This window comes from Pteronotus mesoamericanus, unplaced genomic scaffold (assembly GCF_021234165.1).
Source record: "Pteronotus mesoamericanus isolate MK-2021 breed Mesoamerican mustached bat unplaced genomic scaffold, CSHL_Meso_final contig_182, whole genome shotgun sequence".
Classification (NCBI taxonomy): Eukaryota; Metazoa; Chordata; class Mammalia; order Chiroptera; family Mormoopidae; genus Pteronotus; species Pteronotus mesoamericanus.
Genome location: NW_026555078.1, coordinates 18,973,285 through 18,990,487, shown reverse-complemented (window position 1 = coordinate 18,990,487; position 17,203 = coordinate 18,973,285). Strand labels below are relative to the sequence as shown.

The 17,203-nt window shown below is 34.8% G+C and overlaps 1 protein-coding gene across 2 annotated transcripts in view; it reads left to right on the top strand.

Annotated features, from left to right (window-relative positions):
• The window catches only part of RBM25 (RNA binding motif protein 25), a 49,931-nt gene that overhangs the window by 19,601 nt on the left and 13,127 nt on the right, over nt 1–17,203 (top strand). For both annotated transcript variants that reach the window (XM_054567327.1, XM_054567326.1), the window contains exons 5-10: nt 505–562; nt 3,546–3,706; nt 9,162–9,347; nt 10,892–10,945; nt 11,173–11,256; nt 14,701–14,987. In XM_054567327.1, coding sequence (XP_054423302.1) covers nt 505–562; nt 3,546–3,706; nt 9,162–9,347; nt 10,892–10,945; nt 11,173–11,256; nt 14,701–14,987 — 830 coding nt within the window. The remainder of the gene's footprint in view (nt 1–504; nt 563–3,545; nt 3,707–9,161; nt 9,348–10,891; nt 10,946–11,172; nt 11,257–14,700; nt 14,988–17,203) is intronic.

Here is a 17,203-nt window from a genome sequence, read left to right as displayed (position 1 = left end):
AAATGAGTGACCCTTCGGTTCTCAGGCCGGCACTCAATCCCCTGAGCCACACCAGCCAGGGCTCTTTCTTTTTTTAATATGTTTTATTTACTGATTTGGAGAGGGAGGGAGGGAGGGTTGTTCATTGTTCTATTGAATGAGTTACTAGCTATTCATTTTGTTTTTTCAAAATTTTGTTCAATTTTGCTGCTGTTTCCTCGTGTTATATTAGACCTTAAGGGTTTTTACCTTTTATGTCCTTTGATTATCATTTTAGTGATTTCTCTGAAGGGAGATGTGAAAAATTCATCCATATTCACTTTTGACATACCTATTTTGTATTTCTTTCATATATAATAGATTTGTGGGAGTTGAAAGAATTTTAAGAAACTTAGTTGCTAATATGATCTTTTTTTTTCTTCTTTGTTGAGTTATTTTCCTAGTGAGAATATAATTGTGCTTTTATTTGCCTTATAAGTAGGTTTCTTTTGTTAAGTAATAACTTTTTTTTTTTTCCTTTTTAAGAAATGTGGCTTGGTTTTAAGCTGGAAGAGAGTACAAGGTGCATCTGGAAAACTTCAAGGTAGGTACATTTATCCTTATTTATTGAGGTCATTTTAACTTGTGTGCATAAATCACTTTTAACATGTTTTATTCTCATTGTCCTTAATCATAGGAGTATTCTATTAGCATTTTTTGTCTTCTTATTGGAATAGGATTAAAGGCAATTGAGAAGATGTTGCTGAGAGTTGAGAGTAGAAAGTGGAAAAGTGTAACAGGAAGGAGGTAGGAAAGAAAAAATAATTATTCAGACCACCTGGTTTCTTATAAGATTACAAAATCCATTTTGTCTCAGAACAGGGGTATATGATCAACATGGGACCATTAGGACTTAACAAGAAAGTAGGAGAAAACATGATGAGATGGCTTGGTAGTCTTAAAAGCACACCATTCTTTTCATACTTGTTGATAGAAACACCTGCGTGATAGGCATTCTTTAAACACCTTGTATTATGGAATTTTCATATATATATATATATATATATATATATATATATATATATATATAAAAAATAAGAATAGTAAAATGGAGTCCCATGTACTCATCATCTGGTTTTCACATCAGCTCATGGGCAATTTTGTTTAACCTGTACTCCACCCATTTCCTCCATGTATTACTTTTAAGCAGACTTATGCATTGGATTATTTTGTCTGTAAATATTTTAGTATGTATCTCTAAAGATAAAGGCTTTTGAAAAAACATTAAAATACTACTATAAGACCTAAAAGAATGAACTATTCTCCCCCCATGTTTTTTTTTCATTTCATTCCTTTTTTTAAAACTTTTAATATCATTAAGAAAATATATTGAGAGACCCAACATTGAGCCAATACCCAGTCAATGTTCAGGTATCCAGTTCCCGTAAATGTCAGTTTTTTAAAGTCTCTTAATATTTTAACTCTTTCTTCTCCCTTGAGGTATTTGCCCAGTATTGTTTCTTTAGTGTGGATGTGCTAGTTGCAGCTCCAGTAGAAAAATGTGCCATGTATCTTTATCTTACGTATTTTATGTAAACTGGTTAGTAGTTGTATCTTGAGCCTTGATCAGAGTTGGTCAAGAGTGTATATATATATATATATATATTTTTTTTTTTTTTGGTAACAGCTGTTGATTGTCAGTGCCTAAGTTGATTCATTGATTTGGGGTTGCAAAATATAAGTGTGTTTTGAAGAATTCTATCATTCCTTCATTTGAAGAACAAATATTTTTCATTTATTAGTAGAATATGTATATAAGGATAAATTTGTCCCTTCATCTGCTCTTGGTTATTTTAGAGGTATAATTTATATTAAAAAACCAGGATAAATGCTTTGGTTCTTTATTTTATTTTTTAAAAGAATGAGCTTGTGTCTTCAGCATGCTCTAGCAGTGACTTTTTTTAAAGAACTATTTTGAATTTTGAGATTGAAATATAGTCAATTTGTTATTACTTAGTATGGATTAATTGCCATTGTTATTGCAGGTGAAGCTTAAGCTATCATCAGTTAGTTGCCTCTGCAAGTTGGATTTCCAGTGGTTTTGATACAAGTCTGTCTTTGATAGCTTCTTTGTTATCTGTAGTGACAAGACCTTCTGAGCTCCATCTAGTAGATTTTCTACCTCGGATTTGGGATTAGCTATTTCCCAAAGGAGGTGTGGTTCCTCAAAATCAGTCTAGGAATTGTGTATTCATTGTAAGAGTGGTTTGGCCTTTGCTTTTATGTCTTTCCAGTGCACATTAATTCGAATTCTGGACCGAAAGATTTTTTAAAAATTTTATTTACTTATTTTTAGAGAGAGGAAGGGAGGGAGGTAAATGTGTTGTTGCCTCTCGCACGCCCCCTAGTGGGGGCCTGCCCCATAACCCAGGTACGTGCCCTAAACTGGGAACTGAACCAACAACCCTTTGGGTCGCAGGCCGGTGGCATTCAGTCTTCTGAGATACAACAGCCAGGGCTAAAAGATTTTTATTTAACCTTTTCTGTCATATGTCTGTATTTTCTTTCTCCCACACCGAGAATCCTGAGTTTCAAGGACACCTGGGACAATAAATAGACTATTAAATAATTACTGGCTTGCTACACCTTACATTTCACATGCAGTAATTTCAGACTAATAATACCAACACTATCATCAAAAATATGATTATTGAAACTTTCTTTTTTATTGACAAGACCTTTTTGGGGTATGTCACACTAAAAATGTACAGTCAAATTTCTAGTCTTAAATTCACTTAGAATAGTTTTTCTCTGTGTGGCTATGTCATTACTGTATACATATTTGGATTCATTTGTTTAACTTTCAGTTTTTAAGTTGCTCGTTAGTTTTATTTTTATTTTTTAAAGATTTTATTTATTTTCAGAGGAGAAGGGAGGGAGAAAGAGAGGGAAACATCAACGTGTGGTTGCCTCTCACGTGCCCCCTACTGGGGATCTGGCCCACAACCCAGGCATGTGCCCTGACTGGGAATCGAATGAGTGACCCTTTGGTTCGCAGGCCGGCACTCAATCCCCTGAGCCACACCAACCAGGGCTAATTTTGTTTTAATATCTCTGATTTAAAGGCATGGTAATAATAGTGACACTAGCCTAGTTATTAAAATGAAACATATAGAAAAGTTAGGTGAGTAACTAGGATAAGAGATGATTACCTTTATAGTTTAACTTCTCAGAAAAGTGCTTTATTTACATTGGAGCAGCCTGTTCTCACTTATTTGTAGCTTTTAGGAAGTCTGGATGGAATGAATTTGTGAAGTAATTAACAGTCTCAATCATGAAATTTGTTGATTTTGCTTACTTTTTTATCAGCACTTCCAGTAAGTGGCAGCTTGCCTGATGAGGGTTTTTTCCCCCTTTCGTTGAGAGTGTAAACATGAACCCCCTTTAAAAGGTTATTGAATGAAATGGAGGAATGACAACATGAATATACTATGACACTTGGTCTCTACTGATTTTAATTTTCCATACTTTTTTTCATCTCTCATAATTATATTGATATTTTACTAATTCTTTACATTTACTGCTAGCCTTTGGATTCTGTGAGTATAAGGAGCCTGAATCTACCCTCCGGGCACTCAGGTTATTGCATGACCTGCAGATTGGAGAGAAGAAGCTACTTGTTAAAGTTGATGCAAAGACAAAGGCACAACTGGATGAATGGAAAGCAAAGAAGAAAGCTTCTAATGGGGTATGTTTTCCATAGTGTTATCTTTTCTAGGCCAAATGTGCTCTTACAGCGTAAATACTTATTATAAATTAATCTAATATGGGGCTTCACAAGATCATCATGCTTGTGACTAACATGCAGATGTTTTTAGAGTTTATAGTTATTTTAAGTCTTTTATCTACCCATTGTGGGTGGATGACTGTTGGTTTGCTTGTTCCAGGTTGGTATGAAGGTAGTAAGGGAGGCTGGACAAGGTTAACTTGCCAGAGAAAACATTGGTACAGACTATTCCAAACAGAGCTAATTCATTAAGGCAGCTTTGTAAGTAAGTACAAAATATATTTCAATCTCCACAATTTTTATTAGTTATTAGTTACCTTCTCTTTTAGAAGTACACAGGTTCTAAAATATTTAAAATAAGTATAATATTATTTTCCTCAGATTGGTGGCTGTGTAAAGCAAAGCTGAAGTAAAGGAGTTTTTATGTGTTGTACTGTAATGTATGCATTATTACTCCCTGTCAACAAAGCAAAAAATAGCTAAAATCTTAGTTTATGTTTCTTTGTTGTCCCTTTCTAGTTCCTTTGGGCACCTCAAGCTTACCAGATCCCCAATAGATTTATTACTATCTTTCTGTCTCTACAAAAAAAGAAAGAACAAAACCCAGCCTTTTGCTCTCAAGCTTTGTTATAATTCAATATAGAATGGCTTTTTTGGTTCTACCCTTTCCCTTCTTTACAAAAATGTTCTTTGTAAAAAGCTCATAAAATAAAGCTGTAAGAAAGATATTAAGTATCATTCATAATCCTATCACCATTAGTAACCACTGTAGTCAGTTTTGCGTATTCTTCTAGACAGTTTTCTGTATGGATGAATGTAGCTTTGATAGGGGTATGTGTAGTTGTTTTTCTTTCTTAAATACAGGATTGAATTCTAAGTATTGTTTTATAAATAGCTTTTTCTCTCTTTCCTTGGACTTGTAATAATATTTTAGCTCATGTCTGTACATTTAGTTTTCTCTCATCTGACTGCTACAGTACTGCCTGTATTTCTAAAACTTTACTATAATTATGCCAACCCCCTGCTCATCCACCCTTAATGGTGTTGAATTTCTTACAGTTTAAAGCCCATATTCTTAACATGGCATCCATGGCTTGCTTCAGTCTGCTTTTCTTGTGTCTCCCCTCAGTCACCCTCTATTCAGTCATGTATTCATACAAACTTCATTTGTGTTTTGCTGACATCTCATGTCCTTGTTGCCCATCCGTGCTTCCTGCTGAAATTCTGTTCATATGGTTAGTGTAATTAAAATGTTACTTGATTCATACAGCCTTCATCAGTCCTATCCCTTGATTCTTTTCAGGCAGAATTGAATTCTCTCTTCTGTCAAGTAGGTTTTTCCTGCTGTTCATGGCAGTCTCCTTTGTAGTATATATTGTTTGTATCTCTCTGTCTCTGACAGCCCTTTATACCCTTTTCATTCCCGTGTCCTCCGCCACATTTTCTGATTACAAGATAGAAAGACAAGAAAGTCACAGTGTGTGTCCCTGTATCTTGTACCTCCACAGGACCTAAGATAAAGTCTTGCCCATAGCAAGAATGGAATGCACATTTATTGAATAACAGTTGTGATTATATTGCCCTCCTGTTAATCTTACTGTCCTTGCCTAGCTTTACAGGGAAATAATAAAATACAGTTTCTCTGGAGTGTAAACTGTATTTCACGTCATCAGTGTTACCTGTCACAGCACTAAAATCTTTTTTAAAAAACAAACTGTATGTCACAAGAGTTTTTAGATTTTCCTTGCTGTGATCATTGTTTTTATTTATTTATATAATTCCCCATGACTCATAGTTTTGCTGTGTTTACTCATGAGCTTCTGGGGTGGTTTAATTTGTAGTATTTGCAGATAGTGTGCTCTGAACATGAAGTAAAGCACTTCACTATTTATCTATTTATATGAATAAGAAGATGCACAGTTTTGTGACTCTAGCAAGAGGAAGCACTATTTAAATATGTGTCTTCAAGTATGGAATTGAAGCCACCTCCAATAAAAACAATTATTGCAAGTAAAATGAAATAAAAAAAAAATTAACAGACATTATACCTGGATACACTTAGCATGGTGCCCAGGTGCATGAAGTCTTAAGACAAACATGGCATATTTTTGGAATGTCACCTTTCTTCAACAACATTGATTTAAAAAAAATAAAGCAACTATCAAACTTTAAAAAGTAATTTAGGCAAGTATAGCTATATTGTAAAGTACATTGAAGATTTATTCATGGTTTTTCAAGATAAAATAGAAGATGTTATTTGTTTTTTCTCCTTTATTGACTTTGTCAGAAGTTTAGCGAGCAGTGGCTTAAGGTGGATGATTCGAGAATGAGACATTGAGAAACTTGTGTTACTTTATTCAGACATTTTTCTGATTTCAGGCAGAAGAGAAAACATAGTTGCATAGTTCTCTGACTAAAAAAGAAACGTGAAGTTGTCTAAAAAGAGATTTTTTTCTGACCTAGAATTTTAAGAAGAATTAAGTGTCTAATGGCTTGATTGGAAGTTTTCATTGAGATTTTTCAGAATTTGAAGAAGCAATGTTTTTACCTTTAGTAAAAATATTTATTTTGCTGTAGCCATGGTGATCTAGTCCATGTCCTGAAGCTTTCTGGCTGTTCATTAATAGAGGTAGAGCTACCTGCTTGATTGCCACAGGTAGTGGGCGTTAACCACACATTCAAGAATGAATTCTTACAAGTGTTGAAAGTACAAATAATCTCTGGAAGGAGCCATTTACATTACATTTTAGTTGGTGATAGATACTATAGGTAGGAATATCTTCACATCTTTGCCTGCAAATTAGCCTGGCTGAATCTACATTTCGTCAAAAAAAGCTCTGCGTTTGCTTAAGTTCCCAAAAAAGTTCTTGTCTTAAATTCCAGAAGTCAGTGCCAAAGGAGCCTAGAAGAGCTGTTTTCCAACTTTACAACTAGTAGCTTTACTATTGAAGCTTTTAAACTTTCTTCTGAAAAGAGCCAAATAAGTGGGCCACATAAATAGATCAGATACTTAATTGATTTCTGTGATTCTGTTGTACTGCTAAATCTTTTATCTTTTTCTGTTAATTGAATTCACTTTTTGTTTCTGAAGTGGAAGAAGAAACTGGAAATCAGAAAATTGTTTATGGTTGAGGACCCAGAGGTAGAGCAGTTTGAAACCAAAAATAACTTTTCTTTCCATGATACATCTGGCTATTTTTGTTTTCTTACATTAACAATTAGTTAAGAGATTCGGGCTAATTAGCTTTCCTTCTAAAAATGCACATTTTTTTAATAGCTCAAGGGGCAGTAGTTACTCGCAAGGTAGTGTGAATTAATTCTTTCCAAATGCTTAGCTAAGACTGGCTCTACTAATATTTAAATTTTTATTTAGGATGGTGGTGGTAGAGAATTTAGGGGCAATGGGTATTTTTAGATGAATATGCCTTTGGATTTAATAACCCCATGTTTATCCTTATGCATAGAAAAGCAGGAGATGGAGAGGGTTCATGGAAAGGAAGTTAGAATATAGAGGAAAAACTAAAGACAGACTTGGATGCTCTCTCATAAAGTATATTTTCATAATAAAGAATTTAGGTCTCATCAGCTAAGGGTTGGGTGAAATAGCCATGTATGTCTTAAAACCTGCGGTTTCAACGACAAGTTTATTGGAGGGTAAATTCTTCAGTTAAAAACCTGTATGGAAGCAGAGTATCACTGAAGTGATTTTAGTGAAAGCTGCTTAAAGACCTTACTGTGATACATTATTGATGTAAAGTAAGAAAGGAACAGATTTATAGTTTACAGTATTTTTGAAAAATAATTTTAACTGTTTAATTACAGTCCTTGTATAAAGCATCTTGTCTTTATTTAAGATGCCAGATAGAAAAAAGTTGGCAACAAGAAGATTGGATGAAGAGGCAGGTTTGAGAAAAAAACTCTTACAGTGGTTAGTTTTATAATATTGCACAACTTATATTGAAGTTATTTATATCATAACTTTCTCTTAATCCTTTATTGTTCCATGCTTAAGGGCAAAGTTATTTTTGTTTTTGAATTTTTTTTTGCCACTTAGCATAGTATCTTGCACACAATAGGCTCTTTGTTGAGCAAATTCATTTAAGAAATAAATGCTTGTTGAATAAGTATTCGTTGGAGATAGCTTTCAGAATGCTGGTGGTTAAATAACTTAGATTATATTAAGGAGCTACAAGGTTATTTTTGTTTTTCTTAACATTGGCAATGAGTTAAGAAACTCACCTTTGAATAAAGTTGTATGCATTGGGACCAGGAGCCAGCATTTGTGCAGAAGAGCATGGTTCATGTTTGTGTATCTGAAAATGTGTATAGTATGTACCAAGTAAATTGATAACTACTTTGGGGAATGCATGTATATACAGTTTTCAATTACAAAAGTCTTTGTATACATACCTCTTTGTTTGTTACTTGTTATGTTTTTTTCACCTTTTTTTTTTTAATTTTAAGAAGAGAGGGATTGAAAGTAACCAACTGGAAATTATCCAGTGTTTTGAGGTCATTCTCTGAATTTTTGGTTTGATCTGGATTAATTCCTTAATTGGGAGACTTTAAATATAACGTAGGAAAAAGAAGAATGGTACATTAGAAGCCAGAAATATTTTTCTCTGTATCAACACAAGTAACAGTCTAGACGTCGTTTTAAAATTAATGAAGTCTTATAGTTAGTTGCTTATTTGTGAGGAACATTACAGTGTGAATTTTTTGTTTTTATTACATGTGCAAGTCATGAAGAGAAAGACTTGTGCAATATTCAGAGTTGATTCTTTCTTAGTGTATATGATTTTATGAGTGATATTCCCACATTACAGAAATTTAAAAAGCAGAGGGGAAAAAGAAGCCATTGTTTTAGCCTCTGACCTGTCTCATGCTTGCATTCTATTGTATAAAATTGTCTATTATATTTTTGTTTACTTCACCTAGAAATTTTATTTTAAATAATGGCTAGCGTAGTGTACGTAACATATTTTGCTTTTTCCACATAAATTTTCAACTGTTGAGTTGTTTAGGAAGCATTGTTAGTTTGTGCAACTATTGAGCAAGACATTCTGAAAGATTTGGAAAGCCTGGCAGATGTTTTATGCAGTATGCTAGTCCTGTGATTTAATCTTTCTATAGCTGGTTGAGGATCAGAATATTAGCTATCAGGGGAAGAAAGGAAAAGAAAATGATGAAGTACCAGCATCCAAGGAAAAAACACTAAAACGTTTAGTTTTATAAAGTTAGCAGCAAAACCCAATCTGCATTTAATTGGACTACAGAAATGTTTTGAAGGAGACGTTTTATTTATTTTGTGTACTAACTCTTGTTTTAGAATGATTTTCATTTCCTTGGTTGATTTATTCCCCCCTTCCACTCCTGAATTTGCCTTGTTGTTTTTTGTTTTGTTTTGTTTTTTAAGAATGCCAGGCCAGAAACTGTCACTAATGATGACGAAGAAGCCTTAGACGAAGAAACAAAGAGAAGAGATCAGATGATCAAAGGGGCCATTGAAGTTTTAATACGTGAATACTCCAGCGAGCTCAATGCCCCTTCACAAGAATCTGACTCTCACCCAAGGAAGAAGAAGAAGGAAAAGAAAGAGGACGTATGTGTTACTGATTTCTGACAACAGCCATATCTACAGTTCACTTTTTATGGTGTCACTCTTGTGCTTTCATTACATTTCAACTTTTGAGGGAAGAATAGAATGACTAGCATTTATTATAATATACTGTTAAGCCTAATTTGACCAATCAACTTAAATTTTTTAACCAAAACATTTGTTTTTTATGTTTGAAATGCACTGGCAGGGAAGCTTGTGCTTGGCCTTGTATTCAAATTCATTAAGGAGAAACAAACCTTAAGTGATAAAGTGTAGAGTTAAAGTGCAATCTTTTTGTTTTTGTTTGGCTGTGATGGGGCTCTCCATGTTTTGCCTTACTTCCTAATTCTTATTCTGTCTCTGCTCCAAGCAGGATGCTAGTCTCATTCACTGAGGGTTTTTACCCATTTTTAAAATTTTCAGCCAACTCTCCTTATAAACCATGTCTCATATCCCCCATGGACAGAAATGCTGTTCAAATTCTAATGGGAGGATTATGAAAGAACAGCACAAGATGAAACCCTCCTCCCTAGTGTATTGTATTACCACCACTCTTTGTCAGACCAAGCTGATTGAACAGTAGGGGGCCCAGGTTGAAAGAAAATGTTTGTTTTTTATACTCATTTCTTCTGAATAAATTTAGAGAAAATATGGGGAGTGTTCTTTTTTCTTCTTTTTTTAAGATTTTATTTATTTTTAGAGAAAGGGGAAGAGAGGGAGAAGGAGAGAAATATCAATTGGTTGCCTCTTGCATGAGTGTCTACTGGGGACCTGGCCTGCAACCCAGGCATTTGCCCTGAATAGGAATGGAACTGGTGACTTTTTTGTTTAAGAGATGACATTCAACCCACTGAGCCACACCAGTTAGGGCAAGAGTGTTCTTAAAAATGTTGGAATTATGCTATATGCACGGATTTCCTATACCGAGAAAAAGTACTGTGAAACATTGAATTTAATATCAAGGTTCATATTGTATTTCATTGCCTTATTAGGCCATCTTCAATTTTCTTTGTGGCCAAATACACTTTTATTACTTGGCTTATTCTTCCTCATGTGGTCATAAATACCTGTCTGGTGAAATGCCAATAGTTGGGAAGAGTAACTGGAAGAGTGAGTTAGGTACTGAGTAATTGAAGCCTGTGACGTGTTCTCTCTTCCCCCACTAATGGAAAAGGAGAAAATAACTAGACATTTATGTTGGATTTGGGTTGGGAAGAGAGGATCAAAGAAATCCTGTTCTGTGGCAGAAATTGTAGGCACATTTTCTTGTTATGATTGTTTCCTATATCTGGATCAAGGAAGAAGTCCTGCTAGTATATCCTTACTCCATTGCTTAGGGAAGTTGGAGGGAGAGGAGGTGATGGGAAGGGTCATAGGGAGTGAGTGAAATCTATTTTTTATTATCAAGTAATTTGAAATTAAGAAAATTTCACACAAATCGTACATTGTTTGTAGTATAAACATACAGAGCACTGTTTTGCAGAGTAATGTGACCTCTTGTTTGTTTGGTTTTTTTTTTTAAAAAGTCTTTGTGGATTTTTTCGCAGATTTTCCGCAGATTTCCAGTGGCACCTCTGATCCCTTATCCACTCATCACTAAGGTTTGTTCACATTGTAGGCTTGACAATAACTGTGTTTACTGCTAATTGCCAGATTTGTGATTCTTGTTTATATGATTTTTCACTATTTAATTTCAGTCTTTAGATTTGTTACTATATTAGTTCAATTTATTTATTTCTATCTCTTGTAAGACCTGTACAGATATCTAACCTTTACTTTGTATTACATTGATCTTTATGCATTTCCTCTTGTCCCCTCTGTGTTTTAGGAGGATATAAATGCTATAGAAATGGAAGAAGACAAAAGAGATCTGATATCCCGAGAGATCAGCAAATTCAGAGACACACACAAGGTAGTATTCTTGTTTTTTCACTTGATACCAATCTAGACTTTTTACAGAATCCAAAGCAAACAGACAAAAAAAAAAAACAACCTTACATTAGGATATACTTATAAATGCTTTTTATAGGTTTAATCGATATTTTAGATAGAAAAAAAAACTGAAGACCAATACCATATTAAAGTGGACCTTGACATATTGTACTTAGTTTTTTTCAGTTACTGACTACTCTGCAGTCATCTCACTTTAATATGAGTGAAAGCTAATTTTATTTTTAGATTTCAACATAAACATCAAGGTCAGATTTAAACTAGATTCACGGGGGCAGGATAACATACACTGTAGTGTATTTCTGGGGGCAGTTATTTAACTTAAATCTTAGGAAAACCTTTTTTTTAGAGCTGAGGTTAAAATTTAAGATTATATTTGTATAGATTTAAGTTGAGAGGGGGAGATTTTAAAAAGTAGGTCAGTGGTTACCAGACTTACCAAATTTTAGATGCATGGAAGAACTGTAAATGCCCATAAAGCTAATCTATTCATTGACCCCCCACCATTATGATAGAGATCATATGGTGACTAATGCAAGATGAAACACTCAGCTTGGAAAGTAACAAGGAATAGGATGTAAGTATGAGCTTCTGTTTTTTATTATATTTATGGATGCCCCCTCAGAAAAATATGCAAAGGGGTAACTGGCTTGGAAATGGGTATTTGTGCATAGTAAATCCCACTCACGAGTTTTGCCTATTGAAAGCTTCTCTCAACGACAGTGTATCTTTGAATGTTTGCTGATGTTGAAGGTGATGCTTATGGACAGTGAAATGCAAATATTGCATGAAATATATTTTAATACTAGAGCTAAGATATTACTGGTTCTTCCTCATAAGACTGAGTGACCTTTAATTCAGTGAAATGTTGTGTTTATATTTTCTTTTATTTACTCTTATTTTTTCTTACTGCTTTCAAAATTCCAAGTTGACAATTAATGCCATTGACTCAGTGCTGCTGAACACTTACTATCCAGGCCCAGCCCTAGCTCATGCACACAGTACTTTTTCAGGAATTAAATTTGTCTAAAAGCACAAATGCAGTTCTCCTGAGTTGATTTTTAGAGTTAAAAGGGTAATCCATGGGAAGTCATTTTAGAGGAATACTTTTGGTTAGGTTTAATATTCAAATTCAGTGTCTGAGTAAGCTTAAAAATAGTATACAATTGTGTGTGTGGTTTACCCCCTTTTTGTTATTTGTTAAACCATGTCATGTCATTGGTAAAGTATTGAAATTGTGTTTTAAAACATTAATTCAAGATATCTGCTTCAGAGTTTTGAGAAGCTGTTAGGCATTTGACTACCTAAGACTTAATTTACTGTGGGGGGAATGTTTTGAATTTCCAAAATGTGCTTTAACAAAAAGTCAAAATGAAAAAGAAAAAATGTTTATTTTATTGGGTGGTATGGTTAAAGGAAATGTTTAAAAACTTGAGTAACAAAAAATGAGCTCAGTGAACCTTTGCATGTTTTGGTATGAGTTTATTAAATAACCACAGACTGTCAGGGTATCAGCGTGGCAGGGGGCGTCCATTTACAGCACGGACGAGTCTGAAGAGAGAATAAGGTAAGATTTATGATTTTTTTTCTGTCCTTTTCATTATTTCATTACTTTCTTACATCATTTTAGACTCCATTTCCTCTTTCTTCAGTCTTTGTCTTAAAATAGATATGTGTGTATGTTTGTATCTATTTATTGCAGATACAATCTTTTAGAAATGCATTTAGTATGAATCAGATTCACTCACTTTTTCATTTACTTAGAACAAAACCTTTGAATTGAGTTCTGAAACAAATTATTATTTACATAAGTGAAACTGTACACTTAAGAAATTAAGTAGTGCAGTGACTAAGCAAGAGTAAAAAAATGAGGAATTCTACAAAAGAAATTTTTGGAACAGCTAAAATAATCTGTAAGTATTTATCTCAGAAATAAATTTCTTTATAAGTGTATGACACTGAGGTAAGTTCTATGTAGTCTAGCCTCATTGTAAAATTTAAATTTTTGTAATCCTTTAGAACTGTTTCAGAAATTAGAATATACCCCTTTAAATAGCTTTCAGTTTCTGTCTTCTACCATTTCTTTTTCTCTTCTCTTTGTAATTTCAATGTATTCAGTTTTAGCTTTGCCTACATTCTACTTTGATAAAGATTGGCACAGCGGCTGAATATATTGATTTCTCATGCGTTAGCTTTTCTTTCATAATCCTCTCTCAGTTCTCTGATCCATGAGCAAGAGAAAAAGAGTATAACAGGTAAGATTACTTTTTAAAGTTGTTTTAAATGCTTTACATGACTGAGAAAAGAAAAAAAAATGCACATTTATTGCTACAGTTTATTTCAGTGACTCTAATCATGGAACCAAAGGGATAAATATGTTTTGGTTTTGTTTTGTTTTTCCTGTTTGGGATATTTTCTTTTTCTTTCTGAGATTGTGTAGAAACCGTATGGTACACTGGTAATCTTGGCAGGGTACAAGCTTGGTCTGACTTTGTTATTTGGTTTATTTGTGAACCATGTACTTGCTCTTCCTCCCAGAAACATAGCTTGTAGGCAAGGTTAATCCAGTGTTGGCGATCCATGTCCTAGCACAGCATCTGTAAGTTAATACACAATCGTTCCTTCCAAGGATGGATTTATCACTGCAATATATTTTTATTGTCTTATAGGCATAAGGGGCATAAATATGTTGCTTTTATGGTTAAGTTAAATGAAACTATTACAATAACGTACATTTTTGCTTGAAGTGAGTGATTTTCAAACTTCTGAATTTGGTGGGCTTATCCATCTTGTAATGATGGGAGTAAATGTTTCAACATAGATAGTAAAGCAGATCTTGGCTGAATTCACCTTGCCTTTTGGAGGGTGGGCAAACCAGAGGGTAGATTTAGTTGTATTACAGTGGCCTGACTGTTATTTCCCACCTCTTTAAAACCCTTAACTAGTAACCCTCAGGTAATGGGAAGCCTGGGGCTGAAGTTAGTATCAGTAGTCCCACTGATTTACAGAAATTTATAATGGGAAGAATTACATTTTAGCCAAGTGATTGTATGTCTAGAAATTATTATGAACCAACACATTTCTCGTGGTCATTTTAGTTACTATATAATCATTGACTGGCCAGCCACACTTGACACAATCTCCCAGCATCCAAGATTGGAGATACCTGGTCTCTGTAGAGCATATGGTTTTGCACGAAATCTATCTAGTCTTGTGATTGTTTTAGTTTAATTTGTCAAGTATAAAACCACAAGTATTTGAACATGAAGTACCGGTGGTTTTTTTTTCTGTTGTTGTTGCTGCTGTTTTTTGTCCCCCTCCCCCCCAGTATTGGGCAGTGCGCCGGGAAAATTCTGAATACAGGAGCTACAGAGTTAACTCTAAAAGTACTTTTATTGGTTTCTAGAAACTGGAAGAAGAGAAAGGCAAAAAAGAAAAAGAAAGACAGGAAATTGAGAAAGAACGGAGAGAAAGAGAGAGGGAGCGTGAAAGGGAACGAGAAAGGCGAGAACGGGAACGAGAAAGGGAAAGAGAACGTGAACGAGAAAAGGAGAAGGAACGGGAGCGGGAACGAGAACGGGATAGGGATCGTGACCGGACAAAGGAGAGAGATCGTGATCGGGATCGAGAAAGAGATCGTGACCGCGATCGAGAAAGGAGTTCAGATCGAAATAAGGATCGGAGTCGATCAAGGTAAGGCTTCATAGAAGTTACTGTCTTCCTGATAGTTTTACTCGAACTGCAGGTTAGCACTCTTAGGACCGTTTACATTTATGTGATAGAGAACTTCCTTAGCCACAGAGCATGCCCAGCTTGCTGTATTGCCCATGTAAAACGCTGGTGAAAGGAACAATTTTCTTTTTTAAATTAGTTTCTGCCTTAAGCCAGTTTTTACACAGACCCAGAACACACCAATTATCCACCCAGTGTTATGGGTAGACAGGATTTCCTAGGCCTGTGGCCTTTTTCCCCTAGTCTTTGTTTCGTTGTGGTCCTGTGTACTGGGAAATCAGCTCCAGCACCACAGCACTTAGCCTTTTGTGTCTTTTATTTGGTCATATAGTCTACTGGATGCCCACAACTCACCTTCCAAACTCTAGATTTGCTCTCTTTATTACTATGAATTTTGCTAGTAATTACACCTTTTTGTTTTGTTGTACTTAGAAATTTTTCTTTATTATTGATTTCAATTGACGAATCATCTCAAATTCTTTAGGAATTGAGGGAGTAAAAATGAACAAAAGAAGTGGAAAAGGGAGGTTTGAAGGAGGGGAGGAAGAAAAACACCTTTTTTCCCCAAGCTAAGTTTCAAATGTATATTTTTTAAAGGGTTAAATATTCTTTCTTTGATATTTTACACAGATCACACTAAAATACCTTTAATTAAGTAAAAGGCAACAGATTAGATACAGGAAATTTTAATTAAATTGGCATAGTTAGTATCAAAAAAGGTAAAATGGACACTGCCAGTTTATCTTTAGCCCTTGCCTTTTAAATGGGCTAATGAACACAATTTGAAACACAAGTGAGTCTTGCTGTTCGAAGAAACAGTGAAGGTACAATATTTCCTCAGTATTTAAACATGTTACTATAACGAGTGGCATAAACGTAACTATAAATTATAACCAGTCTCCTACAGGTTTTGAAATGGTATTCACCATCTCTGTCAAAAGTCGATCATTATGAATCAAGTCCAGTCATATTTTTAAAAGGGAAGAATGTTGAAAGCACTTGCTGAATCAAAATTACCATTAAAGTTTAAAAAGCTAATCTTATTCTTTTAACCATATTATTTAAATCTGGTCTGCACAAAAGAAATGTTCTGTCAACCACCATGATCTGAATTCAGGTGTATGAGATCAATTTAAACATAGTACCTATAAAAAAGTTATGAGGCATTTGCAATAAATAAGGCAGTGGCCAACTATTAGTCATTAGTAGCTTTTTAAGTTAAGCTATGAAGTCTTCCATTCTGTACTCTTCTTAAGGCCAGTGAAGATCATTTTTGTTCTAGGGATGTACTTTTTTGTTTTCTCCAAATACTCCATCAGTGTAACCCTTCCTTAGGTGATGCTTTTGTTCTTGTTGGCATCCCTGTAAGAAAATCCACGGGCCTGACCTGTCTTTCAGACACATAGACCATGGAGATTTGGGCCAGTCTTGTGCTCACCTCCCTTTCCCACAGTATGGCATTGGGTACACTTTTGAACAAAAATCTTTCTCAACATCACTCATTTTAAATCACCCTTTCATTACACACTATGCTGAGAGCTTCCCACTTACAAGCCAGACATCCCACTCTCTATTCAAATACACAATTTTTTTTAAAGATTTTATTTATTTTTAGAGAAGGGAAGAGAGGGAGAGAAAGAGAAACATGAGTGTGTGGTTGCATCTTGTGCACCCCCACGGGGGACCTGGCCTGCAACCCAGGCATGTGCCCTGCACTGGAATCCAACCTGTGACCTTTTGGTTTGCAGGCCAGCGCTCAGTCCACTGAGCCACACCAGCTAGAGCTCAAATACACATTTTTATGTTACAAATTTTCCATCTTACTATTAGCTGAAAGGAGGTCCACTTTAAGTCAGTTTACCAATTGCTGGAACTGGAAGTTCAGTGCTCTTACTATTTAGTGGGCATTAAAATTCTCAATTTTCCTTCCTCCCCTGGAATAACTAGTGTATCCTTTTGGATAACCGTCATTGGGATTTTGACCTCTACAAATTCAGTGTTTTTATATTTCTACAGATAGGAACCCATAAATAATGTATTTCATATATACATATATATTTGTACTTAGAGATTTTATTCATTTATTTTTAAAGAGGGGGAGGGAGGGAGAAAGAGAGGGAGAGAAACATCAATGTGTGGTTGCCTCTCACACACCACCTACTGGAGACCTGGCCCTC